Source organism: Girardinichthys multiradiatus, chromosome 5, assembly GCF_021462225.1.
Source record: "Girardinichthys multiradiatus isolate DD_20200921_A chromosome 5, DD_fGirMul_XY1, whole genome shotgun sequence".
Lineage (NCBI taxonomy): Eukaryota > Metazoa > Chordata > Actinopteri > Cyprinodontiformes > Goodeidae > Girardinichthys > Girardinichthys multiradiatus.
This window is the reverse complement of record NC_061798.1, coordinates 10,514,398-10,541,045: the sequence shown is the minus strand read 5'-3', so window position 1 is coordinate 10,541,045 and position 26,648 is coordinate 10,514,398. Positions and strand designations below refer to the sequence as shown.

Sequence of the window (26,648 nt, the reverse complement as noted above, 5' to 3'; positions counted from 1 at the left end):
GATATGTGCTGGCACAGAAACTGTTACTGATTATTCCCTTAGACCAATTTCATTTTTTACTTATACAGTTTTACTTTAACAATTAATTTAAAATTAAGGTGTTGCACTTTCAGCTTCAATCATAGGATCACCGTTTTTATCTGCTAGATCAGGGGTCTCCAACCTGCAGCTCCAGAGCTGTAAGTCGCTCTGTGGCTCACATAATATATAAAACAATAAAAAGAATTGCCCTGTTTTTTTTTCATTTCATTCTTTTGCTCTGTGCCATGACAAAACACTGGCCTTACCCTAACCCCCTGGTAAATTTGGTTTAGAACTGCCACTGCATGGCATTCAGTCCCCTTTAGTCAGATACAATTAAATGCAATCCATCACATCTAAATACATCATTTGGCACAACTGTAAACCCACTAAGACATGGCCATGCAAGGAGAGCATTAATCAACAAAGCATGCAAAGGGCCCATTTAAATTCTGGAGGAGCTACAGAGATCCACAGCTCAGGTGGGAGAATATATTGACAGGACATCTATTAGCTGTGAACTGCACATATTTTACCTTTCTACAAGAGTAGTCAAAAGAAATAAATTGGTGAAAGAAAGAACGTGAGATGTCCCTCCTACAGTTTGCCACAAGTCATGAAAGAGACACAACACGCATGTAAAAGAAGGACCTCAGATTAGGTGAGATGAAATTTGAATGTTTTCGCCTTCATGCAAAAGGCTGTGTGGCTAAAACCTAACATCGCACTTCACACATCTATTTTAAAAAACTAGAATGTGTGGGGATAGCAAAATTAGTATAATAACATTATCTGTGAAAGATATTTTTGCTAAATATGGCTAATAAAAGCAGATTAAGACAACACATGTACCAGGAAATTCTCAATATGTCCGTCTGCCATCTGATAGTCTTTCTTTAATATATGCAATTAACCTCAAACTGATAAAGGATGTTTAAACCATTTTGTGCAAAGATTTTAAGAAAACTAGTTTGCATCAGCTAACCGTGAAAGCTCCTATTTATCATTCTGAAATTGTTAAACATCACAATAGATCTAGCCACAGAGAGATATACGGCTGTATTTCTGTGGGTACAAACATCTGTAGCACATAAACTGACTTTCAAGATTATTTTATTGTATTACTAGATGTATTTCACTTGTTAAAAGACCTGGCCTAAACTTGAACTTTATCTGTGAGCCTGATGGTGGGTTTTGCCTTAAACCTAAAGAAACATTTTCTGCTCACATGCTGGGGTTCTTCCTAAGCCATAAACCTCTGTGTTTATTATAACCCAGACCCTGGCCATTGTTTCTTATCAGTGGTGTGTAGCCGAGCAATTACAATATTACACATTCTGCCAGGTTTACAACATGTGCGTCTCAAAGAGGACAGTACAGTCCAGATGTAGACCAGTGTCTTCCTGTGTCCCACTCCTTTGGTCCATATGAGCCAGGCTCTTCTTATCAGACCATTGTTTATCTAATGAGTCATAATTTTATCTGAGTTGTAAATGACAGACTATCATGTTGTACTCACACTGGATTCAAGCAATAGTACTGAAAAACACTGAAGCATGATCAGTGACATCATCTGAAAGATTTGTTTAAAATCCAGGAATTTTTGTTTTTGTATTTTAACTACTAAATACTCACTGAATGTACAGACAGATCATTCTTTTCCACTGGAAGGTCAATGTTTTACCCTTCAGTTTCAGACACATGTTTTGTATGTTCCTAACTCCTCCTGACTAATCTGTGGGAACTTTTTGTGTGTTTCTTATAATCCAGATCCTGCAGTTATGATCTATAGCAGCCATATGGAAACATACATCCTTTATGTCTGCAATTACAGGAAGATGTCTGCAGTGCCAGGGAAACGTGAGTGCTAAACAAATATTTTCTGTGTTGTATGACTACACACAAAGCTGTTACTGACAGCTGCATTTCGATCTGTTTGTAAGCAGAGTCCATGACAACTAGTGGCATAAGCAGGGGTTAGTTGTGTCCTGGGTTTGGACTGTTCTCCTGTAGATGAGTGGGTGCAACAGGCTCATTGCTCGCCAAGCCAAGTCAATGAGAGAAATTTAATACTGAAGTCAACTCTGGTTCAAGCTTTTCTGCACTTATGAAACCCGATTTTCTAAAAATACTTATTTGTGTTTTATTTGTCAGTTTAAACTAACTTAAAACTAAACAAAATTAAACAGACTGAACTGAAACAACAAAACATTTGGAACAAAATCTGGAAAGTAACATAAAATTGGTCCAACTAACCCTATTCACCCTCTAGTCAATATAAGGTTGAATAAAGACTAGTGGATTAATTAAATCTGATCTCTTTTTTGTTTATTCAGCCATTTTGTATATATATATATATATATATATATATATATATATATTTTGATGTACAAAAGAAAAAGCTAATCAAATAACTCATTTAAAAACATAATGAGTGAATGAATCATATATTTCTCTTAAGTCAATAATTTTGTTTGGTTGGATACACATAGTATTTAGTGTCTTTATACTGATGCAAAGTAATTCTTTACAGGTAAAAGATTTGCTGAATATAGAGAGTTTATTTGTCATGATGAGTGAGGGTTTGCTGGACCAAAGTGCAGACAAAAGCAAGAAAGCAGCACGGTGAGTTGATGAATGTATTTAATAAAATGAACTGAAAGCTTACAAATGCAGGTAGGACATGGAAAACACAGGTGGGTCAACGGACACGAGCGGTGAGAAGTCAGGGCAATACGTAGGGTAGTTTTCAGGAGAAACCTGTGGAGAATAATGACGGTAAGGGAGAATAAGTATTGAGGGACAGTGGAGAATGAACCAATGATCCAATGGAGTGACAAATAGCACTGATGAGCAGGGACTTCAGGGAGGTAACAGAAACATCTAAGTAAATTGAAATAAGTACACAATGAGACTGCCAAAAGAACATAAACAGGGAGGAACCTGTCACTTTTGATATAGCACTGACCCACATACAGAGAACACTCAGAGGAAACAAGCTGAAAGTGTAACGGTGTTTATTTACAGTACGTGAACACGGTGACATGAATGGGTAAATTCGCCAATAAGTAAATGCCATCAGGTCGCCGGGGTAGAGGGAGTCAGAACCTGGCTGTGCGAAGCTAGGTTGTCCAGATGCTTCAGTACGAACTGCGGAGTGAATACTGGTGAGTTCATGAGAGTTCAATGTTGAGGTACTTGCGTTGGAGGGTGGACAGGGTACACCTCTGCCTTGGTTCAGGAGTCGGGAATTTCCAGGAAGCTGCCAGCTTAATCCAAAACACGAAATTCAGAACGTAATCCACAAAACGTAGGTAAATTTGAGCGTCCAGGAAATCACTGGAGCCAAAGACGAAGCTCAACGAAGATAAACGAGGTTCAGGTTTCAGCCACTGAAAGTGCTGGCAGCCTCCTGCTTAAATACTCCTCAAGGCAATCAGCAGATCAGTCGCACCTGAGAAACTCTGGAACCATCTGAAAGCTAAAAACAAAGTGAACACAAACACACACACACACACGCAAAAACCCAGAAGCCTGACAGAACTAGATCTATAAGGAAATACAAACTAAAACATCTAACAGGAATCCAGGAAAGTAACAAAAACCCAAACACCAGAATAAATCAAATAAACATGAACTGAAGTAAAGCAAGACAAGAACATGGCAGTGCAGAGAAAGTAAACAGAACATAAACTCAAAACCCCAAACACAGGCAGATTATTACAATATTTATACGTGCAAAGTGAAAGAAAGAGAAGACATTAAGTGTGTAAGAAAAATGAGTAAAAGGCGAAATGTAAGTTAGGTGAAGGCCCTGTTGATGCAAGAAAACACAGCATATCCTTCAGTTTAACAAATAAATAGCTGACAATTTCTTCAGAACGAAAAATATTGATCTTCTTATTAAGTGATTTCCTCTACCTGCATTTGTTTGGCTCAGAATAGAGGGGATACTGGAGCCAATCCCACTGGGCAGTGGGTGAAATATGGGATCCTACACAGTAGGAAATATTCAATACTGTCAAGAAATTCCATCCAAAAGTTGATCTTTTACATGGTGAAAAGGGCTCTTTCTAATATGCAGTGTATAATTTATTCTGAAACAAATCTACAGTTCTTTGAATAGATCTGTGAAGAATGATGAGAGTCTTTCTTGTCTCTTATCCAACCCAAAAGAACCGGGCCACAATGTAGGACCGAATGTTTGGTTCAAACTGTCCAACTTCCATCTCAATAGCAAGACCACAGCACTCGAGCTAAGGAAATAACACTGCAGGTTTTAGAGGATAAGAAAGCTAACATATAGGAGGTAAATCCGCTGCTAATTAAACTCAAAGCTCGTCTGTTAACAAGTATAAGAGACTAGATAAAGCTGAATGGGGAGACTCTTCTTAGTATCTCAGCAAGGATTTTAACAGAATCCAGAGTTATGGGAATCATTGTAATGTTGTAAAGTCACTGTTATGTGAATAAAGGAAATTATCTCCAAGAATATCAGTGTGGTGGATGTGAAGAAATATTTCAGTGAAGTTATTGTGAAACTTGCTCTGATAACAGATTTAACTGCTTGTTTGGGGAGGATTTCCTACAAAGATTCTCAGGAACTTTGTGGCCTTCACAGATAAAATAGCCCCTCTTTAGTTCACTTCGTATTACATTTTTGGCAACACATCAGTTGCATCTTCTGGTTTCTTGTAGCAGCCACCCACCTGCTGGGAACTCAGGCTGTCCTGATGAGACCAAACATGGGATCAGTGGTCTCATCAGGGCCTTTTTTTATGTACTTGGAGATTTAACAATCAAGTATCAGTCCTCCATCCTCCACCCTGTCTCCTCCTGCTGTTAATTTCTGAGTACACTCCCCTTTGCCTACGAATCGGTGGTGTGAGATACGGCTCCACCCTACTTTCGCCACCTGGCCAATGAGAGACCAAACAATCCATTATGTAAATAATGAGGAGAGGATGCAGATGATAGCCACCAGGCGACAGGTGTCATTTTTCACCCATGTCTCCATGGAAGCTTTGTTTACCCTCCTAGGTGCTGCCAGTGGTGGGAAAATCATCTTTAAACCTCCCGTTCCGCTTTAATCGTTAATAAAGTAGCTATTAACAAAACACAGGGTGATTGAAAGTGGTAATTATATTTAGCCTTAATCAGCTGTGATGGGCGTGGAGTCTTTCACACAGGAATTTGGAACCAGTACTGGACAGGCAGCATTCCATAGTTTTCCCGATGGCTCACCATGTCCCCAAACAAAGCCCATCCTTGAAGACAAACCCAAGAGGTGAACACATTTTACATCTATCTCTTTTGTTTACGCAAAAACCTCCTGTTGTCAACTCTCTAGATAAAGAGACCTTTTAATTTTAATGCCACAACCAGTGACTATACTTGCCTAATGGCATCCTGAAGAAACCACTCTTTCCACCAACATGTGTTTTAAAGAACTTTCATTCAGTGTAGAATATTTCAGTCCAGACTAGTCTATATATATTACACTTGTCTCAATCTGAGGTTCGAATGTCTTAAAAAGGGACACATGGCCAATATAGCAATAGTCTCAAAAAAAGTAAGAATTTCCCTGTAAAACTAAGTGTTTTACATAGTCTCCTCAGTGTATCACAATTCATTCTGGGTTTTATCGGTTCAAGAAGTTTTGTATTTTTTGAACTAGTGATGATCAAATGCAATTTAGATTCCTTTTAAAATATTAAAATAGGGATTCAGCTGAGCAACAAACTGAAAGCTTCAAATACCAATTTCAGCATCATTAGCCAGTCATGGTCCATGGCAGTATGTTCTAGTTGGGCTTATATTAGACATAACACAGGAACACACCCAGCCACATCAATTTGATGTGCTAATAAGTGCTACAAAATGTGTTCTGAGTTACAGCTAATGTAAATAGTTTTTTCCCCAGGGTGCTTGCGCTGCCCCTTGAAAGCATGGCGCCCTGGGCGGTGAGTCACATTGCTCGTATCATAAACTGCCACACAGAAGTAACTGAATTCAATACAGTAACTTTTCGCAGGTAACGAGCAGCATAAATGTCCCTCCTTTGTATTCACTTTGTACATCTTTATTGGTGTGAATTCTAAATCACAACATTTACACAAAACATATCTTATTGAAAAAGAGCAACTTGGACAAGCTGCTACTACAGAACTACAGGCCTATTTCAAACCTCCCTTCATCAGTAAGATTATTGAAAAAGCTGTGTTTCAGCAGTTAAACAACTTCCTAACAACGACCAACCGCTGCGATGTCTTCCAGTCAGGCTTCCACGTTCACCACAGAACAGAGACTGCTCTTGTCAAGGTGTTCAATGACATCCGTATAAATGCAGACTGTGGAAGAACCACAGTGCTGATATTATTGGACCTTAGTGCAGCATTTGACACTGTTGATCACTCCGTTTTATTAGAGCGCCTGGAAAACTGGGTTGGCCTTTCTGGAACAGCACTCAACTGGTTTAAATCCTACTTGAAGGACAGGGACATTTTTGTGTCAGTAGGTAACTTTACATCACAGAGCACAAAAGTCACATGTGGCATTCCCCAAGGGTCCATCTTAGGACCCCTCCTATTCAATATCTACATGATCCCCCTAACTCAGATTTTAATAAACAACAACGTAAGTTATCATAACTATGCAAACGACACACAGCTATACGTTACGATGTCACCAGGTGACCATGAACCCATTCAAGCGATGGGTAAATGCTTAGAAGAAATCAATGCATGGATGGGCCTACATTTTCTTCAGCTGAATCAAAACAAAACTGAAGTAATAATCTTTGGACCAAAGGAAGAGCATTTAAAAGTTATCACACAGCTTCAGTTAATACAGCTAGAAACCACCAGTCAGGCTCGAAACCTGGGTGTAGTGATGGACTCAGACCTGAACCTTCAGAGGCACATAAATACAGTAACTAGGTCGGCCTTCTATCACCTAAAGAACATCTCCAGGATTAAAGGACTAATGTCTCAGCAGGACCTTGAAAAACTAATTAATGCGTTCATCTTTAGTAGAATTGATTACTGCAACGGTGTCTTCACAGGTCTGCCTAAAAAGTCGATCAGACAGCTGCAGTTGATCCAGAACACTGCTGCCCGCGTCCTCACTAGAACTAAGAAAGTGGAGCACATCACCCCGGTTCTAAAGTCCTTACACTGGCTTCCTGTAGCTCAGAGAATAGAGTTTAAAATACTTCTGTTAGTCTATAAATCACTGAATGGCTTAGCAACAAAATACATTACAGACTTGTTGTCAGCGTATCAACCACCCAGACCTCTCAGGTCTTCTGGCTCAAATCTACTCTGCATACACAGAACCAGAACCAAACATGGAGAAGCAGCTTTTAGTTCTTATGCTCCACTAATCTGGAATAAACTGCCAGAAAACTGTAAGAGCGCCAAAACCCTAAGTTGCTTTAAATCAAGATTAAAAACTTATTTGTTTAGAGTGGCCTTTGACTGTGCCATTTAGGCATGATTAGTTGCGTTTTCAGTCCAATTTTCCTTTAATTTTCTTGTCCATCATTCTATTCTATTCTCTTTATTTTATTTTTTTAAATTACCTCTGTTGTTTGATTTTATCATTTGATTTGTTTTTCTGTGTCTGTATCTGTGTTTATTTGCTTTGTGATTGTATTGTAATTGTATGTACAGCACTTTGAGTGTCTCGTTGCTGAAAAGTGCTATATAAATAAACTTACCTTACCTTGTAACAGAATGACCTATAGCTCCTGCCCCTCCAAACCAAAAGAAAACAATTATTCAAATTCCTACTTATTCCTACTCAGCAGCTGTCCAAAGTTACACTACAGAAAGGATTGGATATGTAATCAATAAAATATTTTGATGATTTCTTTTTTCCTGTAAATAAACCCTTTTTTTCCTCAACCACTGCTTTCAGACCACTCAGTAATGTCTGATGATGTTCCAGACAACCACTACCATTAGACATTAATAATACAGGAGGTTTAAAAGATTAGGGAGTGGACATTATTTGGCTGTTGAAGGCGTGCCAGGTACATTCCTGACTTCTCTGACAAAGCTGTTGCTTTGCCCCTAAATCTTTCAGAATGATGTATCTAAAAAAGAAAACAACTTGGAAACGTTTGTTATAGCTAATGCCATGAGATATAGACAAATGTTAGGAGAAGAAAATGAGAAAATAGTTAGAATAATTTGAAACCTATAAAATATTTTTGAAATTCAGATGTGAATAAAGTCTTACATTCAACTTTGATGGAAGTCGAACAATCTCACACTATGAATTTTAGAAAAAAAAATCAACCTCTAATTAGAATACATTTATTAAGTGGGGGAAAAAAATTCAATCTTTAGCAAAATCGCTTATGGAACAAATACCCCTAAGAATCCTTGTAAAATACAGTACAGACCAAACGTTTGGACACACCTTCTCATTCAAAGAGTTGTCTTTATTTTCATGACTATGAATATTGTAGCTTCACACTGAAGGCATCAAAACTATGAATTAACACATGTGGAATTATATACTGAACAAAAAAGTGTGAAACAACTGAAAATATGTCTTATATTCTAGGTTCTTCAAAGTAGCCACCTTTTGCTTTGATTACTGCTCCACACACTCATGGCATTCTGTTGATGAGCTTCAAGAGGTGGTCACCTGAAATGGTTTTCCAACAGTCTTGAAGGAGTTCCCAGAGATGCTTAGCACTTGTTGGCCCTTTTGCCTTCACTCTGCGGTCCAGCTCACCACAAACCATCTCAATTGGGTTCAGGTCCGGTGACTGTGGAGGCCAGGTCATCTGGCGCAGCACCCCATCACTCTCCTTCTTGGTCAAATAGCCCTTACACAGCCTGGAGGTGTGTTTGGGGTCATTGTCCTGTTGAAAAATAAATGATGGTCCAACTAAACGTAAACCGGATGGAATAACATGCCGCTGCAAGATGCTGTGGTAGCCATGCTGGTTCAGTATGCCTTCAATTTTGAATAAATCCCCAACAGTGTCACCAGCAAAGCAACCCCACACCATCACACCTCCTCCTCTATGCTTCACGGTGGGAACCAGACATGTAGAGTCCATCCGTTCACCTCTTCTGCGCCGCACAAAGACACGGTGGTTGGAACCAAAGATCTCAAACTTGGACTCATCAGACCAAAGCACAGATTTCCACTGGTCTAATGTCCATTCTTTGTGTTCTGTAGCCCAAACAAGTCTCTTCTGCTTGTTGCCTGTCCTCAGCAGTGGTTTCCTAGCAGCTATTTTACCATGAAGGTCTGATTCACACAGTCTCCTCTTAACAGTTGTTCTAGAGATGTCTCTGCTGCTAGAACTCTGTGTGGCATTGACCTGTTCTCTAATCTGAGCTGCTGTTAACCTGCAATTTCTGAGGCTGATGACTTGGATGAACTTATCGTCCGCAGCAGAGGTGACTCTTGGTCTTCCTTTCCTGGGGTGGTCCTCATGTGAGCCAGTTTCTTCGTAGCGCTTGATGGTTTTTGCGACTGCACTTGGGGACACTTTCAAAGTTTTCCCAATTGTTCGGTCTGACTGACCTTCATTTCTAAAAGTAATGATGGCCACTCGTTTTTCTTTACTTAGCTGCGTTTTTCTTGCCATAATACAAATTCTAACAGTCTATCCAGTAGGACTATCAGCTGTGTACTGTATCCACCTCCTGCACAACACAATCGATGGTCCCAACCCCATTTATAAGGCTTAAAATCCCACTTATTAAACCTGACAGGGCACACCTGTGAAGTGAAAACCATTTCAGGTGACTACCTCTTGAAGCTCATCAACAGAATGCCAAGAGTGTGTGGAGCAGTAATCAAAGCAAAAGGTGGCTACTTTGAAGAACCTAGAATATAAGACATATTTTCAGTTGTTTCACACTTTTTTGTTCAGTATATAATTCCACATGTGTTAATTCATAGTTTTGATGCCTTCAGTGTGAAGCTACAATATTCATAGTCATGAAAATAAAGAACACTCTTTGAATGAGAAGGTGTGTCCAAACCTTTGGTCTGTACTGTACATGTAGCTGAATTATTCTTTTATTTATCCTTAACTTTCTTAGGTTGATTAGAGTTTTCAGGAACCTTTAACTAATAATCCATGACTTGCTGTTTTCCTTTGGTACAAATGTGACATGAAAGCGATTGTTTCTTTCAGTCCCTGGCCAATATGCTGGACAAGGACCCATATATTTGAATTTCCCACCACACACAATGAGCAGGAGAATTAGGGATGTAAAAAAAACGAACCTACAAAGCTGACTGCAGCAAACAGTGGCATCTTGGAGTCGTCCATGTCGGGGTGCGACATTTTGGACTTTGCTTGTGACTTTGTTTACCTTTTGCTTAGATGTTTCTTTTTTGGTTTTAGTATCATGTTTGTTTAGTTCTCTTGCTCCCTTTACCACCTCCTAGTGTTTTGTTGTTTCTTTCCCCTCGCTCCTAGTCTCCTTTAGAGGTTGCTTTTCTATTATTTATTATGATTTTCTTATGCTTATGATTATTATTATATTTGTTGTTATTCTAGTTCTCTTGTCCTCATATTATTCTAGTCTCCTTGACTTCCTTGTATGCTCTAGTTTAATTTCTCATTTAGTATCTTTGTGTTTATTTATGGTTTGGTATTTGTTCACTTTGCACTCTTCTTGTTTACTAGTTTATGTTCTCTGTTCCTCCTCCTCTTGGTTCTATTCTGTGTTAGTTCCTTTATTCCGTTCTTTCTAGCTTAGTTCCTTATGTTAAGTTTCCATAGTTCTAGTTCTCCGTCCTGTTAGGTCAGCTTTAGTTATTGTTTACATCTTAGTTTGTATTTATTTTAGTCCTTTCTTCCCCTGATTAATTCCCTGTTTGGTTCAGTCAGTGTTTAGTTTTGTTTACGTTTGTACTTAGGGTTTCTTTATGGTTTCTTTGGATAGATCTTAGGTTATGTTGTTCTTTTGTTCCCTCTAGTTTCTCTGTTGACTTTAGTTAATCGTTATTCTAGGTTCTTATGTTTCTTTGGTTCTTTATCTTTGTCCTTAGCTTCCTTTAGTTCTGTTACCTGATTCTTGTTTATGCAGTGCTTACTTATAGTTTTGTTTTCATAGTCAGTTCCTTTTAGGTTATGTCTTGGTCCAGTTCCTCTCATGTCCCCTTTGTTTTCTAGTTAGGTCTCCTTAGCAACTATTCATACTCCCTCAGTTCTCTGCAGCCTGGTTCACACCTGTCTTCTATGCTCCTCTGATTTCCTGCCTCTGTGTCTCATTGGTTCATACCTCACTCCCCTCTGCTTATAAGCTCTCTAGTTCTCTTTGTTCTTCACTGGTTCCTTCTGTCTTGTCACCCTCGCTCATGTCCGTTCCGTCCACTATTATGCCTATGCCAAGTTTTGTGCTACGTTCCTGCAGTGACTTCGTGTAAGTTTTGGCTCAGCTCCTGTTTATCCCTGCAGTGATTATTGCCACGTTTTTGCTATGTTTTTGGAAACCTTTAGAATGTGGACTATGCAACGTTTTGCTACGTTTTGAGAAGAAGGCTTTGAATAAAAACTTTAGACTTTTACAACATGCTGCTACCCAGCTCTTGTCTGTGCTTTGGTCTGCCAGAAAACTCGACCGTGACAGTCCAACCCACATAAAAGAGTGAAGCCAGAAAAAAGCATATTCTGTCCAGCCATCAAAATGTAAATGTCAAGTTTCTTAATCTCTACTGGAAATTGAACTGAACTCTATTGTCATAAACATCTAAGATTGGGGATGAGGTGGATGTAATTTCAGTTTACCTATTATGAAACATGCCCTGATAACAGATCTAGCTGCTTGTTTTAGGAGGATTTCCTACAGAGATTTTCATGACCTTTACTGCTTTCACAGATACAATAAAATAGAAAAACATTAAAGCGGGTTCACCATGAAAAAGCAATAAACATATGGAAAAGCACCTCATGCCCACTGTTTTGTATCTGGTGTAGGGTCTGATTCTCTTCTGTAGGCCCTGGAAGCCATGTTGACTGCATGGCATCATAAACATCTGACTTCAGGACATATGAAATAGGAATCAGGTGGACATACCATGATCAAATGACTACTGGTCATTGTCATCAACACAATAATGATCAAAAACAATATCCAAATCAACACAGACATGGGTCACCAGACACAAAATCAACCCTCTAGAGTGATTGTGTATAGAGGAATGGTCAAAGAGCCTTCTCTCTGTATGCTCCAACCTCACAAAATGATTTATTAAGATATGCAAAGGATTGTGCTACTGATATTTTTATTGTGAAAAATTATTCTCATCATTGGATTTATTTTCCTGCTGAATTGATGTATTTAAATTAAGTTTGTCTAAATTTCAAAGTGTGAGACTGTGCTGTTGAAATGACAGATAGATTTATTTGAAGTAATTTTTAAACATCTCTACCAGGGTTGCTAACATTTTTTTTCTTGGCAATGCAAAAATGAAAATGAACCTGATGGCCAGTAAACATGTGAAACCAGTTTATGACTTCAATGACACTATTTGCTTACGTTGGCCAGAGAGAATAAAACTTCCCCCCTCCTGTGATCTGCTGTTTGGAACTAATAGAGAAATGACTCAAGTTTGAAAGGAAAACCAACGTACTATTTTGTGTTGTAAATAAGAAGTAATGACAACAATTCCAGGCAAGGTAAGTTTTGCTAGTGAAGGGTGCCCCATCTCTGTTAATCAGCTAGTTCCATTGACTAACCAAATAGACTTAGAGTTTTACCTTCAGGCCATCGCTACAGAGCACTGTTTACTAAAACCGGCCGCCACAGAGACAGTTTCTTCCCCCCCGCTGTTTCTCTGATGAACATTTAATAGAGTACCAAACAACTGCATACTGAAGTTGCAAATGCACCTTTGTATATATGTATATTTAAGGACATAAAGATATATTTCAAATATATTTAAAAGCCCAGAGAGCAAAGTGTACCGAAGTCAAATTCCTTATTTGTATGTACAAATTTGGCAATAAAGCTGATTCTGAATCTGATTCTGAGACTAATACAATTAAGACAGACTAATTACATTACACAAACGGACTGCCTGGAAAGATACAACAGACATCACCTGTCTGCTGTGCAACATCCTGAGCTAATCTCAATCATTACAAAACCAGACGAGTAAATATTCAAACTCTTTTATTTCAAACACAACGAACTCCTCAAACAAAAGTGAACAAAGTGATGTGCATTACCAAGCTGATTGCTGTGCATCAACTTTACAAACTTCAACATACATTCTGCAGTGAGAGAAAATATCATGCTTTGGGGAAAAAAACCTGTATTTGAGTTTTACTTCTAAGTCAGAATTTTCAAGCTCTAGGCATGAAATATTAAATAGAACGTTCCCTCGGGATTCTGACCTGGAAAGTCAGAAGTGTGCAAACAACTCAAAATTCAGATTAAGCATGACTGGTGTTCAACGAAAATAAAACAGTTTCAGGAACAAACAGTTTATTTGTATTTTTGAATTGTACCAAGGATTTTCTCTAGTGTTTCAATGCACAGCTGGTTTTACGAGTTGAACTCATTCCCAGACTTCCAAGGTGACTCGAATGCAGCATTAATCCCACAATGGAAACAGAAGATCACAGTAACAGAATGGAGGAAGCACAAAAAATAACGCGAGTCATGAGAGGGAGACAACAAACAATGGAAAGAAGAACAGAAGGTTTCTTCATTCTTGCTACGACACCATAAAGAGTCGCCTTCTGATGCAAAGTAAAGCGCTAACCCTGCCGCAGTGACTCATACATGAAACTGAACAAGAATTCAAAGCTTTCACAGACAGATAAATTAAAGTTGCACAGTGTCAAGGTCAGACTTCACCATTTAAAGATATGATTTACTTACAGCCAGCTGGAAAAAAAAATCCAAAACTATCCATGAATAAATAGAATAACCAATCACATACTTCTTGATTCTATTTACAAATGTGAACAATAGATCGAGCAGACCTTTTACAAAGTATTTACAGCTATTTACATTGTTGCCAAAGGTAATCAGCTACAATCACTTAATAAAAAGAGAACATTTCTTCATTTTGGTTGATGTCAAAAAGACTCAGCAGCTTCTTCATTCCAAAATGTAAACCAGCTGTGAATCCAAACAGCTGCAACTCATTTGGAGAATGAACAGAACTAAAACGACGACAATGTAAAACATTGCAAACGAATATTACAGAATATAACAAATAGGCTGTAGAACATGGGAGTCAAGTCAATTAAAACGCACAATTCTTGTTTTACAAGTGACAAAAGGCCACGGTTTGGAAGGCTTACGATAAATTTCTTCCAACTACTGGAGTGTCATTACAAGGCACGCATGAATTGGTAAGATTTTACAGATATGGACGTTCAAGTTGGATGTGCAATGCAGTAAAAGAGGTATATAAATACAATATGCGAGTTTCAGTAGGCTCTGGGTCAGTTCGACCCTTCTCCAGTTCGTACGACTCACTTCGTACCCACATGTTCTCATGCTAAATTCCCACCCATGAGTTAATTTATTTGCATATTATTTTCAAAATACTTAGAATTATTGTTTATTTCACCTCTTACTGGCATTAAGACCAGTTAACGTTAATTTAATATGACAGATCATGACTCCTGATCAAATCGAAATTACAATGAGCAACATTTCCTTACTGGACATTAGGAGTGGATTGTAGAAAACTTTACTTAAAGAAACTATTGGTTGTCAAAGTGGCTATGAAACATCTTTAATGTGGGTAGATATCGACACATTGTCAAAATGAAGCATACGGCTCTTTATTGAACTCAAACGTCGGTAAAGTAACAGCCATAGCTGGAAACATATGATATGGCGAAGGGGCAAGATGAGGAGGACCTGTTTCATTGATCTTTTGTGTGTGTACTGAGCAAATTTAAACAGAGTCAGAAGAGTCAAAGCTCCTAGATAAGCATTATCTTCTGAAACCGTTCCTTGCTTTTTCATTTAGAAAAAAAAAGTCGGTTCTGGCTGTACTCAACCTTCTGTTTGAAGGATGTTTGTTTGCAAGAGAATTAGAGATGCTGTTTTTGCAGGTTTGGACGGCACGGTGCCGGGGTCGGAAACATAAACCAGTCAGGTCACTGGGGGAACTGAGGGGGTGTGACGCAGTCGGTTGTGTTTCCCCAGAGGTAGAAAAATCTTTCAATTAAAGTTCCACAGATCACAGGATATCCATGTCGTCCATGGTCACCATTTGCCTCTGCAAAAGAAAAATAGATTATTTAGACTTATTTACAATTTTTAAAGCTGTTTAACGAAAGCTGTCAACGAAGCTGTCAACAAGGTGTGGCAACCTCAGGATAGACATAGCCGTCGGAGCCGTTCCTGCAGATGTGTACCTCGTCCTCGGTGGTTTTCTGGTACACGGGGTTGGCAAAGTGGATGGTGTTGGTGTTCTTCCTGCGCCAGGTTCTCCAAAACAACACTGCTCCAAACACCAGCCCGGCTATGATCACTGCAGAAGAAAAAAGGAAAAAATGTCCATGTTGTTCAGACCCCTAAAACGACAGGAAATTGAAAAGCTTCCAAGACTGAATCTTTAAGAGAGCAGATTTAATGTGGGATGAATGAAAGGTGCAACGTACCGAGTGGCAGAACAACGTAGAGAGCAACAGGGTGAGATGAAGAAGCTTCCTCGGGCATCACAGCATGTCGGAAACCTAAAGAAGAAAGCAAGAACAAGTTTCCTTTAAAAAAAAAATCCTTAACAGATTATGTCCACACAACAGTTGTGGTCTTTTATCACAAATAAAAAAACATGATCTAACATTTGAGAAATTATTTAAAGAATCTATATGCTGTATTATTTCTGTGGTTGTCAGGAAGAAAATAATTTCTTTCAGACTTGAAGAAATTAAGTCTGATAGAAAAAAGAAAATTGAACAAATCTGTGGTGTCAAAGATAAACTGATATGAAATCTTTTATTACAAGTCTTTTGTTACCATTCATTTATTCCTCAGTTTTCCTTCCACTATTCTATATACCTTGAGCAGTGCCAGCAGGTCTCTCTGGGGTCTGTTTTGACTGGACAGACGAGCTAGTTGTGGGCATCTCCGCAGCTTTGGTGGTGGTAGATGTAGTTGGTTGGGTGGTGGTCGTTTTGGACATGACAGGTAGATCAGTCCCGTTCTTGAAAGAAGGTGCAGCTGAGCACATACGACACATCAAAGTTTAATAGTTACTCTCAGCATGTGCAGGCAGATCTAAAGGCTTTTTTTTGTACAGAGGAAACAAACCTGCAACACATGTCTTCATATCAGCAGCCAGGGTCATGTTGTCTGGACAGGCACAGGTGTACTTAGGAGAGTCCTTCTCCAGCAGAGGAGCAGGAAGGCACAGGAACTCACAACCTCCATTTATAATGCTGCCTTCTCTGCACCAATTTACACCTAAAAGAAAGCATTCGGATTAAATAATCTTTGTGGGATGTTTCACAGAGATCCATTGATCAGAGATCTGTAGCCAGTGTCCGATTTCCTGTTTTTGTTACGTATTGAACCTACAAATCTCTTGAAGAACTCTATCTAATAGCATTAGGGATGTTTTTTCTAGCTTTCCTGCTGTGAGTGGTCATTATTACTTTTACTAAGGACATAGACAATTAGCCCGATTAGCCCTTTATGCTTAGATTTCCAAAGCATAAAAATATTTTCAAATCCAGTATGTTCAGCAGACTGAGGTTAGAAGCTCAAAAGGATAAAAACATCACTTTTGTTGTGGAATTCAACCTTCCTGGTATCTACAAAAGTTTCTCAGACTCAAATCGGATCTTTGACAGTTCAACAAAATATCCCTAAGGCGGCTGTGAATTGACATCATGTGAAGGATGGTTCCTTTTCCTAATAAGTTGGGTTCAAAACAACTGAAACAAAAGTACGAAACAGCGAAGGATCAAAATGAGCTGCCAAAGTGTTTTTAAATGTTTCTTGCAGCCCTTCCTGACCGTTTCTTCGTTTCATTTTTGAACACCTTACTGAAAACAGCTTAATTTGAGTCTTCCCTCTGTAGTAGCGGCTTCCACGGCAAAGAGAGTTAGTGGTAGCGCTTAGGTTTGGTGCGATTGGGAAAGAAAAGGATGTCGAGCTAGCTGGTCACTGATCAGGGCCAGTTAAACTTAAAATGGTCATCAGCAAATTTGTCTCTCTAATTTTTTGTGTTCGGATGTAAAGATTGACATGAATCCTTACCGAATGGCTGCTTGAGGTTGTGGTAAAGCACAATGTCCTCTGGAGTTTGCAGACCAGTCACCAACTCATTGATGTCCCTTCCCGTCAGGCGGTTGGCACCGAAAACAGAGCCATTGATGGGGTCTGTCCAAAAAACTTTTTCCTGTTTTGCAGAAAAACAACATGGATTTGTTTTGGTACTGTAAAAATGACTACAGTTAATAGGTGATTTAATGAGAACATGCATCATGCAATATTCAGCAAGCTGAGTTTTAACTGATGAAAACTGGTGTCTGTGCTAACCTCAAAGACAGCCAGTGAGAAGGGATGTTGGATCTTTTCCTGACTAAATATGACCATGTGTCGGGTCCCTCCGTTCACGTCAATGCTGAAGATGGCGTGCAGCTTGGCATCGACCCAGTACAGACGCTGGTTGACCATATCTGTTTCGAGAGAAGGCACAAATGTGGTCATCAGAGCTCATTAGACAGGGAAATGACATTGTGTTTTAACTAGGATTTCCATGGAGCTCTGTTTACCAAGGGTGATGCCATTGGGCCATTCAATGTTGTCTTTCACCAAGGCAACACGACCGGCTCCGTTAAGTCCACACTTCTCAATCTTAGGCTCCTCTCCCCAGTCGGTCCAGTACATAAAGCTGAAGAGGATACAAAGAAAGGTCATTATTAAATAAGCTTCAAATTTAAATAAATCGCATTCTAGTGCATTTAAAATACATTTAGCTCACCTATTTTCTGGGTCAACTGTGATGGCTCTGGGCCTCCCAAGCTTCTCAGTGATGAGGGTCTTCCTCTTGTTGCCTTCTGCAGTGGCCACAGAGATGGTCTTCAAGGTGCGGTCAGTCCAGTAGATGTTGCCGTGGATCCAATCCACTGCAAGGCCTTCTGGGGCTTCAATCCCGCTTCCAATGACCACTTTGTGATTAGCTGAGTCACTGGCCATGTCTATATTTGAGCTGTGGGGAAGGGGACAACAGCATGGACTTGAGTTGAATTTAGTTAAAACGTGTGTGAGACCAACACAAATAATTAAAGTCTGTCAGTTTTACCTGAAGATTTTCTTCAGAGACAGGTCTGACCAGAAGATATTCTTGTTTAGCATGTCCATATCCAGAGCCAAAGCGTTTTTCAGCTCTGGGATGAGCCTGACATACTCACTGCGGTCCACTGTGAGCTCCCTGACCTCGTGCTGGGTGGTGAAGAACAATGTGGCCACTGTCCCTGCAGAAAACACAAGAGGACCAGTTTTAGCTTTCAGACAGGGCTATTGAGAGCCTGCATATTTTATAAAATAGATTTTATGAAAAAGTATTGTGGAGGAGCACAATCTGGTTACCTGATTCAGCTTTGCATGTGTTGGACACTGGATCAACCTCGTAGCCGTCGTTGCAACCACACTTGTAACTCCCGGGCAGGTTGATGCAGATCTGGCTGCAGGTGTCTGGCACCTCACATTCGTCAATGTCTGCAGATGGAAGAACACAGGTTCAATAGATTAGCATACAGGAGACAAATCATATACTAGAGAGGATCTCTGGCGGTTCTCAGTTTTATTTATGAATCCGTCACAATTTGGAAATTGGTGGCTTTTTACACACAGGACCCTAAAAACACACTTTCTTTTTGTACCTTCACAAGTTTTATTGTCACTGTCCAATCTGTATCCAGCAGGGCAGGAGCAGTTGTAGCCGATCTTCAGATCATTGCATTGATGAGAACAGCCGCCATTTCCCGTTAAACAATCGTTTTTGCCTGTGGACACCAATAGGTATGAAATATGTCAGGTAGTTCCTCATGGCAGCTGATTGGTAACACTGCTTTATTGCCACGTAGCCTCTATTAAGACTGTAGCGAATGTTTAACCAGAATGTAACTTACCACACTCAACTGGTTCATCAGACTGGTCGCTGCAGTCTCTCTTTGAGTCACATACTTTGTCCATGCTGATGCACTCTCCGCTGCCACACTTGAAGTTAGTTGGGCCTTCGCACACATTATCTGGGTGAATAGAACAGGAAATTGGGAACTTGAACAACGTAAGCATTTGAGATTGCACAGCAAAGACCTGCGGACATTTCACAGCTTCTGTATGCAGACATGTTGCCTCATAAAAGTACTGTTGAAGGAGAGGCTCACCTGTTCTGCAGCCCATCTCATCACTGTTGTCTCCACAGTCGTTCACAGAGTTACACTTCTGATTTTCACTTATACACCCTCCACTGTTACAATGAAATTGACCATGATGGCAAGTCCACTGAGCTGAAAAATTATGCAAATTGTTTAGAAAATTTGACAAAAATAACAAGGATTAAATAATACTCCAAGAGTTCCAACTTACTGCAGTTGAATTCATCCGAGCGGTCCAAGCAGTCTGCTTCTCCATCACACCGCCATATGCTGGGAATACAGTTTCCGTTCGAACACTGAAACTCCTGGAACTTACACTGCGACAGCTTATTCTCTGTCTGCCTCCCCTCACAGTTCTGCGGCCACTCGTCGGACCCGTCCAGACAGTCCCTGTCTCCATCGCATTTCCATATTAATGGCACACACACTGAGTTGTTGCACTGGAAGGACCGAGTGTTGCAGGTGGGCTTGGGACACGCCACCTCGTCAGAGCCATCATAGCAGTCGTTGTCTTTGTCACAAACGAAGGCCTTGGATATGCACTGGCCGTTGGTGCACCTAAACTCCTCAGCCTTGCATTCTTTCACAGCTGTGTTGAATAAAGAGGAAGGAGAAGGATCAGCAATTAATAAACAATTCATCAAAGAAAATTTCAAGTTACTGTTGTAGCTAGACATTTGAATTATTGAGATGTGAATGCATGTGCACAATACTTTATGGTCAACCTGCACATACTAAACACATATTTTATCTTAAACCAGTGCAACACTTTGAAATTATGATTTCATGTTGAAAAAAAAAAAAAAAACTTCACATACAAATAAGCACATACTTCACCTCCCACTATTATTGACACCCCTGGTAAAAAAAGTCCTCAAATAATGGTTGCTACAGAGGCTTGGTGAACCCAGCATGCCACTCTTTGCTCCAGTTTGCTGTGGTATTTCACTACTACGGTAAAATTTATATTTAATTGGGTTTACACAGGCCTGCCAATGATTGTGGGCAGCATTGTATATGCTGTTAAACAGCAATTCAGAGAATAAATATTGTGATTAGTGGATCAGCTTCTTCCAACAGCTTGAATGATTTTTTCTCTACTTGAAATAAACAGTATGTTTTAGAAAGCCGTTTACTTGAAGTGATCCTTCAATTATTACCCTGTTATTGATTGTGCTGCTTTTTGTTGTATGAATTTCTGGTAAAAGAGTTTTTTCTCTTGGGACACTTACTGCAGTTTTTCTCATCAGCCCCGTTGTTACAGTCAGCTTTTCCGTCACAATGCCAGCTCTTTGGTATGCACTGGTTTAAAGGAGCCCCACAGTTGAACTGGGACTCCCTGCAGGTTTTAGCCACTAAGGAGAGAATCACAGAATAAAGGTTAAAATGTATATGTGTAGTGATTTAAATTTTATAAATAATTTTCTGTTTATTTAGGTTAGATTTGGAGTAAAAGCAGCAGTGATTTAAAAACTAACATACAGCAGACAGCTGTTAGTTCATCACTCCCATCGCCACAATCGTTGGTTCCATCACAGATCCACCTGCGGGTGATACATCTCCCGTTTCCACACTTAAACTGAGCGGAGCTACATGTGAAGGCAGCATCTGCAGACGACAAGAGATGGTAACGTCACACGAGAAGAAACCAACAGCACACCAGATTTACTTTTATAGATTCTGTAGATTTTATCAACTTTTCCAGCTCAGTTTACCTCCAGCAGACATTTATGTCAACACAAGTCACATCCTCCTAGAGTTAATGTTTGACCCAAAACTGAACACACAAGAACAGTTCCGATCCAGGGCCCCTGAAGTTCAGATAAGGAACAGTGTGAAAACCACACCTTTATGTGTTGCCTAACTCAGTGGGAATTACTAAATAATGCTAGCATCTGACTCATGGTTGAGCAAGATATGGAGTAACACAAAATCATTCAAGGGTTCAAAGGAAGACACTTCCAAGTTCAAAATTGTGTAAAGGATTTAAAAACAGACATTTAAAACAGTAAATTAGGACTTTATTTCATAAAAACAGCACACAAAGAAGAACGCATTCTCATGCAATTCCCTGCTATAATTAAAGGGTGCCATATAATTATGAATTATTTTTCCCTGTAGCAAAAATTTCCCAGTTTAAAGTTGGAAGAATTAGCAGAAAGGTCAAGACAAGTTAGAATTCTGAGTGAAAAAGTCTAAGGTTTCACGGCAACCAGTCCTCAAAATCCAACATGGTTGCCTTGTGTGAAAAACTTGGAGACAGCAGTGGTAAAAATGTCTGTTGATTGGTCTGTTATTGAATCTTTCCCTCAATCGTTAATATAAAACTTCCTTCAGTAAACATGTTGCTATACATTACTTTGCGTGCTCGTATTGCTAATAGTTAGTCTGGTCACTGAGCATGTAATTTAACAAATCCCACAAGTCTTTGAGTTTTGAACCGCAACATGGTTTAGTTGGGTTTGATGTCTTTCCCAGCTCCAATTTCTAACTTCAGGGGTAACTGGAAATGAACCAGGGCTTCTGCAAGTTTCTGTGAGTTAAATATAAGACTTTGAGATCTTTTTAAGACCCCAAATGATTTAAACTTGAGACCTACATGAATTACCAAAGATAACTTAGGCAAGTCAGTTGAATAGCTTAACTAATATGCAACTCCTTTAAGAGTTTGCAAGTAAGACTGATTATCTGGGCCCTTTAGATTTGTCACGGCATAAAATAACATCCAATTTCCTCAGCCAGAATAAAAGCAAATGCAATGAATGAAGATTGTCAGTGCATTTTTAAAGAAAATACATTAAAAAACGGAAGACAAAAAAATAGACAAGTCTTTACATTTAAGACAAAAATAAATGTCATTTGTAAAAAATCTGGATGTTTTTAGGACTTAAGCTTAAGGTAGAGATATTCAGCCAGTTTCAGCGAGGTCTTGACATTTTCTCTGCTTGATCTCTGAAGCGGACATCATTCTGTTGCTTAAACAATGCCTGTTGGTGCTATTTGGCATTCAAAGTATACAATATCATCATATATTTGTTCATATCAACCTTGTCAATAATTAATGAAAACATTTCCTCTAGTGCAGCTTGTATCTGTACCACAGGGAACAAAGCCCCAACTTCATCCCCAGTACGGAAGCTTCATCCCCAGTACGGAAGCTGAGTTATTTTTTAATCAGGATTTGGTAGCAATAAAATGACTAACTGGGTTATGCTTTAAAGGTATATGCCACCACACTAAAAGTTGATTATTCCAAGCTCAGAGGCCTTATCAGGAGATGTTTACAGCCGCCAAAGCATCATCAGAGAACTGGTGAAACAAACAGGGGCTTCTCTCATCATCTTTCATCACTGCTTGCACTCCTGTTACCTGGAGGCTAGGCACATTGTCAGACTGTCCCTTTAAGACAATAGCATGGGAGGAGTTGAACCATCACACCACCAGTTGCTGATTGGCCCCAGGGTGGCATTCCTTACAACAACATCCCTGCAGAATGTCTGCAGAGACCAGGTAGTCTGTCCAGCCACTGAAGTCACTTATTCCGAGAGCGCCAAAACAAAAACCACAAAACAGGTTTGACAGAGTCTCAAAAGAGATGGATGTCAGAGGATGCTTATTACTTGGGGAAAAACACAAATTTCCTAAATACATCCAGGCTTTTTTAGGAACCAGTAACACACACACGCACAATGTGCACATATGGTGGGGTGGCCAGGAAGGGGATATGCGGAGGTAGTTTCCAACATAAACTCCTGCCGTTCCTAAAATGTAAAAGGCCTTCCACTCTCTTTGCCTTTTTAGGAATCATCTTCATTTGCCACCTGAGAGAAAGTGACTCACGTGTGGGTCACGTATGTCATCATTTCCTGACTCCTGAACTCATCTCTGAGGTTAGGAAATATAAACCACCATTAACCACTCCAGTGTATGTTTCTATTTTCCACAGTTTATAATCCATGCTGTCATTTTTAACTCTTCCCAATTCAAAAGTTCTCAAAATGAAGTTTGTCATTAAGTAGAGACTAAATAGCTCATTTTAATTTAAGCTAATTACCACTTTTGATTGTGATATTATGCATGTTGTTTTTTACCCTGCCAGGTCAAAAGTACAATGCACTGTCAGGCAAAAAACATGCAATAAGCCCAAACAACTAATGCTCACTGACAGACCAACACATTTGCACAATGGAAAAACACCAATCAAAAGCTGGACTTGAAATCACAAAGTGCAGCTCATGTCCTCACTTTGAATAGGATGCTGCACAGGGAGTTTTTCATTGGCTTCTGCAGAAAAAATGTAATCCACGCTAAACTTTACAAGTGACACACCTCTACATGCCATGTAAGGCCGCTACCTCCCACCTTCAGCTTGAAACGCATTTAAGCAGAGACCAGTTTGACTGCAGAAAATAGCAGAACAGTTGTTTGACAAATTGTTGGGATATTGTGCCCCAACAATTGTTCATTGTGACAACAAGATGCACTTCTATCATTTAGTGGCAAATGCGTGCAACATACAAACAGTGAGCACATACACAAAGAGGTGCTTTTATGTGTTCAAACATACGCCCAGCAGTTAATAAATAACCAGCAGGTCTATACATTACGTCAGGTAAGTAATTAAGCTGAGCTTTTATTGAAGAAAGTTTACAGGAGTCACTGGATGATGAGTTAATGTTCATGTATGGTAGGATGAAACTGAGCTGGATTCCTCCTTTTCCAAGACGTTCACGACCTGAAATATGGCGAGTTAAAAGGCAAAAAACTATTTGGATTGTTTTGCTGACCAGTTCTGGATCAAATATGGACCCACCCAGATGAATAGGTAGATCCTGAGCTTTAAACAACTAATGTTATGGTTAAATGAATAAAAATGAACCCTGATTACTAAAGAAGTAATATTTGGATGAAAGAAAAGCTACTTTGGCTCAGACCAGTAACAGTAACTTGCTTCGGATGCGTGTCATTGGAAAGCAACACTACATTAAACAATCCAGATCCAGATTTGTCTCTCCCATTAACACACACACAGAAAGGAAGAGGGAGACAGTCTGGAAAATCTGATGACTGGAAAAAAGAGCAGCAAAGCAGAAAAATAACATTTGGGAAAAGTCTTGAAAGAGAGGATCTTATTGGGTGACTGACGCAGACCATTCTTTCCTTTCACATTCAGACTGACAGTTTTCTTTTTAATTTAAAAACTGATTACTAATCATATGTAACATACCATTTCAGCAGCACATGATGGATTCAGGACCATAAAAAAGGTTGTAGACACAAAACCTGCTGAACTTGTTGCTCTGAATCACTGAGAACCCTCATAACAATTCAATCCCTTCCTCGTCCACTGCCTCTAGTCTACGTAGTGTAGAATTTAATCTGAACAATCTGTAAATAATAATCTGTATATTGTAAATTCAACTGTCTACTATACTATCTCATGTACATACTGTTATTTGCACCATTATTATTCTGTCAAAAATATTCCCTCCTAAATAAAACTAACATTGGCTATCAATGCATTTAGAATTATTTAACTATGTCGCATCAGATTTCCGGAAGGTTTGTGCTGCTACAGATGCACAAATTTATCGCCACTTCCTTCCTGGACAACCGTCTCAGTGTTTCTTGAATCTGATTGGCTGCAATGTGCACTCGACTGCAGAAGGAGCCAATCACAGCGTCGTGCGTACATTTCATTCAAACGGAAACCATTGAGGTTTTTCCGCACTTCATTATTTAGGTTTTCTGCAGGAAAACTTGGATAATGAAGTTATCCACCATAGTAACGGTTAAATTTAAAGAAAGTATGTTTCAGGACGAGTAAAATTTGGGACCCTAGTACTTTTAATTTAATTGCATCAATTCAAATTAAAACGATCAGAATTAAAGAAATTAAATGGTAACGACATTTTATTTACATTATCATGGGTTTCAAATATAACAACCCTTACTCATTTACACCGTGAAATTAAATGTCTTACCTGTTTGAGCCATACAGTGAATCAGCATCAACAGACACCAACATATGGGCAGTCCCTTCCACACCCCAATCATGTCCTGTCCTTATTTGTCCCTCAACAAAAAGAAAACGCGGGTAAAAGATGGAGGTGAAATGCGTGGTCTCCGAGGTGAGTTCTGCCCGTTTAAGAGTCTGGGTCAGGGGCTGACAACCGGGTTGCAGTGCCGGTAAAATCCTCTGTGGTCAGTGTCGCATTTTAGCGTGCTTTAAGTGGCTGGCAGATGGGCGGGGCCTAGAACCGTGGTGTGATGTTAGAAATTAGGCGTGATGGGACAGTGGGAGGGGCCACAGTGTTGCTGCATCACCGTCGCTCTCCATCAACCGCTGTTTCCTCCCAAACCTGTTTCCTGTGCTCAGCATGTGTCAGTGTGTCTTCAGAGCAGATATGTGCAATATGTTTAGAGCATTGAAAAGTCAAAAATCACCCATGCTGCACTTTAAAATTATCTGGAACATTTTTATTAAATTAACTGTTGTCAATTTTCATGAATTACATTTCGCTTAATATGGGGAATTCCTGGAGGGCTTTTAAAACAGTAAAAAATCTATCTATCTATCTATCTATCTATCTATCTATCTATCTATCTATCTATCTATCTATCTATCTATCTATCTATCTATCTATCTATCTATCTATCTATCTATCTATCATCAATCTGTAATAGAATAATCTGTTCACATTAATGCTCTCATACTCTCCACAATTATTGTTGCTATTGGTAAGGATGTGTAAAAATCCAGTCATTCGTAACCCTACTCCAAAAACCTTTTGCCAATAGGATAATTGCTTGGTACTTAGTATTCTCCTGTAACACTTCACAGGGTTGGAGCACACAGAGAGAGGGATCTTTGACCTTTCCTGTTTGCACACTTTCTCTACTCAATCCATGGTGAAACACATGTGTTAAATTGGGCGTTTGTTTTTTGGATTATTATCAAGCTGAAAGACCCAGTCAAAATCCATTTTCAGTTTCCGTAGAGAGTTCACGAGACTTCAGTCCAAAATCTCAAGGTACTTTAAAGAGTCCATGCTTCCATGCAATCTAATAAGGTTCGCAGTGATTTAGGAGAGAAACAGGCCCACAGCATCACAGATTAAGGTGTCCAGATGAGATAAATACGATTTTAAATCTCAGTGATTCATTCCTGGTAAAATAAAGAACTAGAAATAATTTAAATGTTATTAGTGATCTATGCCAAACTTGCCATTTATTGCTGAAAAGTTGAACTTTATTTTCATTTTATCACAGCACCAGT

General features: G+C 39.3%; 1 protein-coding gene across 2 annotated transcripts; it reads right to left on the bottom strand.

Annotated features, from left to right (window-relative positions):
• Nucleotides 1-13,164: 13,164 nt before the first annotated feature.
• Nucleotides 13,165-25,572, bottom strand: ldlrb (low density lipoprotein receptor b). 2 transcript variants are annotated; one of them, XM_047366822.1, is made up of 18 exons: nucleotides 25,354-25,572; nucleotides 20,852-20,977; nucleotides 20,602-20,724; nucleotides 19,581-19,958; nucleotides 19,379-19,501; nucleotides 19,121-19,240; nucleotides 18,872-18,994; nucleotides 18,579-18,707; nucleotides 18,292-18,463; nucleotides 17,971-18,198; nucleotides 17,762-17,880; nucleotides 17,526-17,665; nucleotides 17,244-17,385; nucleotides 16,293-16,445; nucleotides 16,041-16,202; nucleotides 15,641-15,715; nucleotides 15,350-15,510; nucleotides 13,165-15,255 (listed from the first exon to the last, which is right to left on the bottom strand). In XM_047366822.1, the coding sequence occupies exons 1-18, from the start codon at nucleotides 25,424-25,426 to the stop codon at nucleotides 15,217-15,219; spliced, it is 2,586 nt and encodes an 861-aa protein (XP_047222778.1). In that variant the 5' UTR covers nucleotides 25,427-25,572; the 3' UTR covers nucleotides 13,165-15,216. The 2 variants fall into 2 exon arrangements, with proteins under 2 accessions (XP_047222778.1, XP_047222779.1); XM_047366823.1 differs by having other exon boundaries at nucleotides 15,395-15,510.
• Nucleotides 25,573-26,648: the final 1,076 nt, after the last annotated feature.

Excerpts from the sequence above, each read along its gene's own strand:
- ldlrb (XM_047366822.1), bottom strand. The coding sequence starts at position 25,426 with ATGATTGGGGTGTGGAAGGGACTGCCCATATGTTGGTGTCTGTTGATG. Across the intron at positions 20,978-25,353 it reads TCACTGTATGGCTCAAACAG|ATGCTGCCTTCACATGTAGC; the intron begins GTAAGACATTTA and ends TGTCGTCTGCAG. Across the intron at positions 20,725-20,851 it reads TGAACTAACAGCTGTCTGCT|TGGCTAAAACCTGCAGGGAG; the intron begins GTATGTTAGTTT and ends TTCTCTCCTTAG.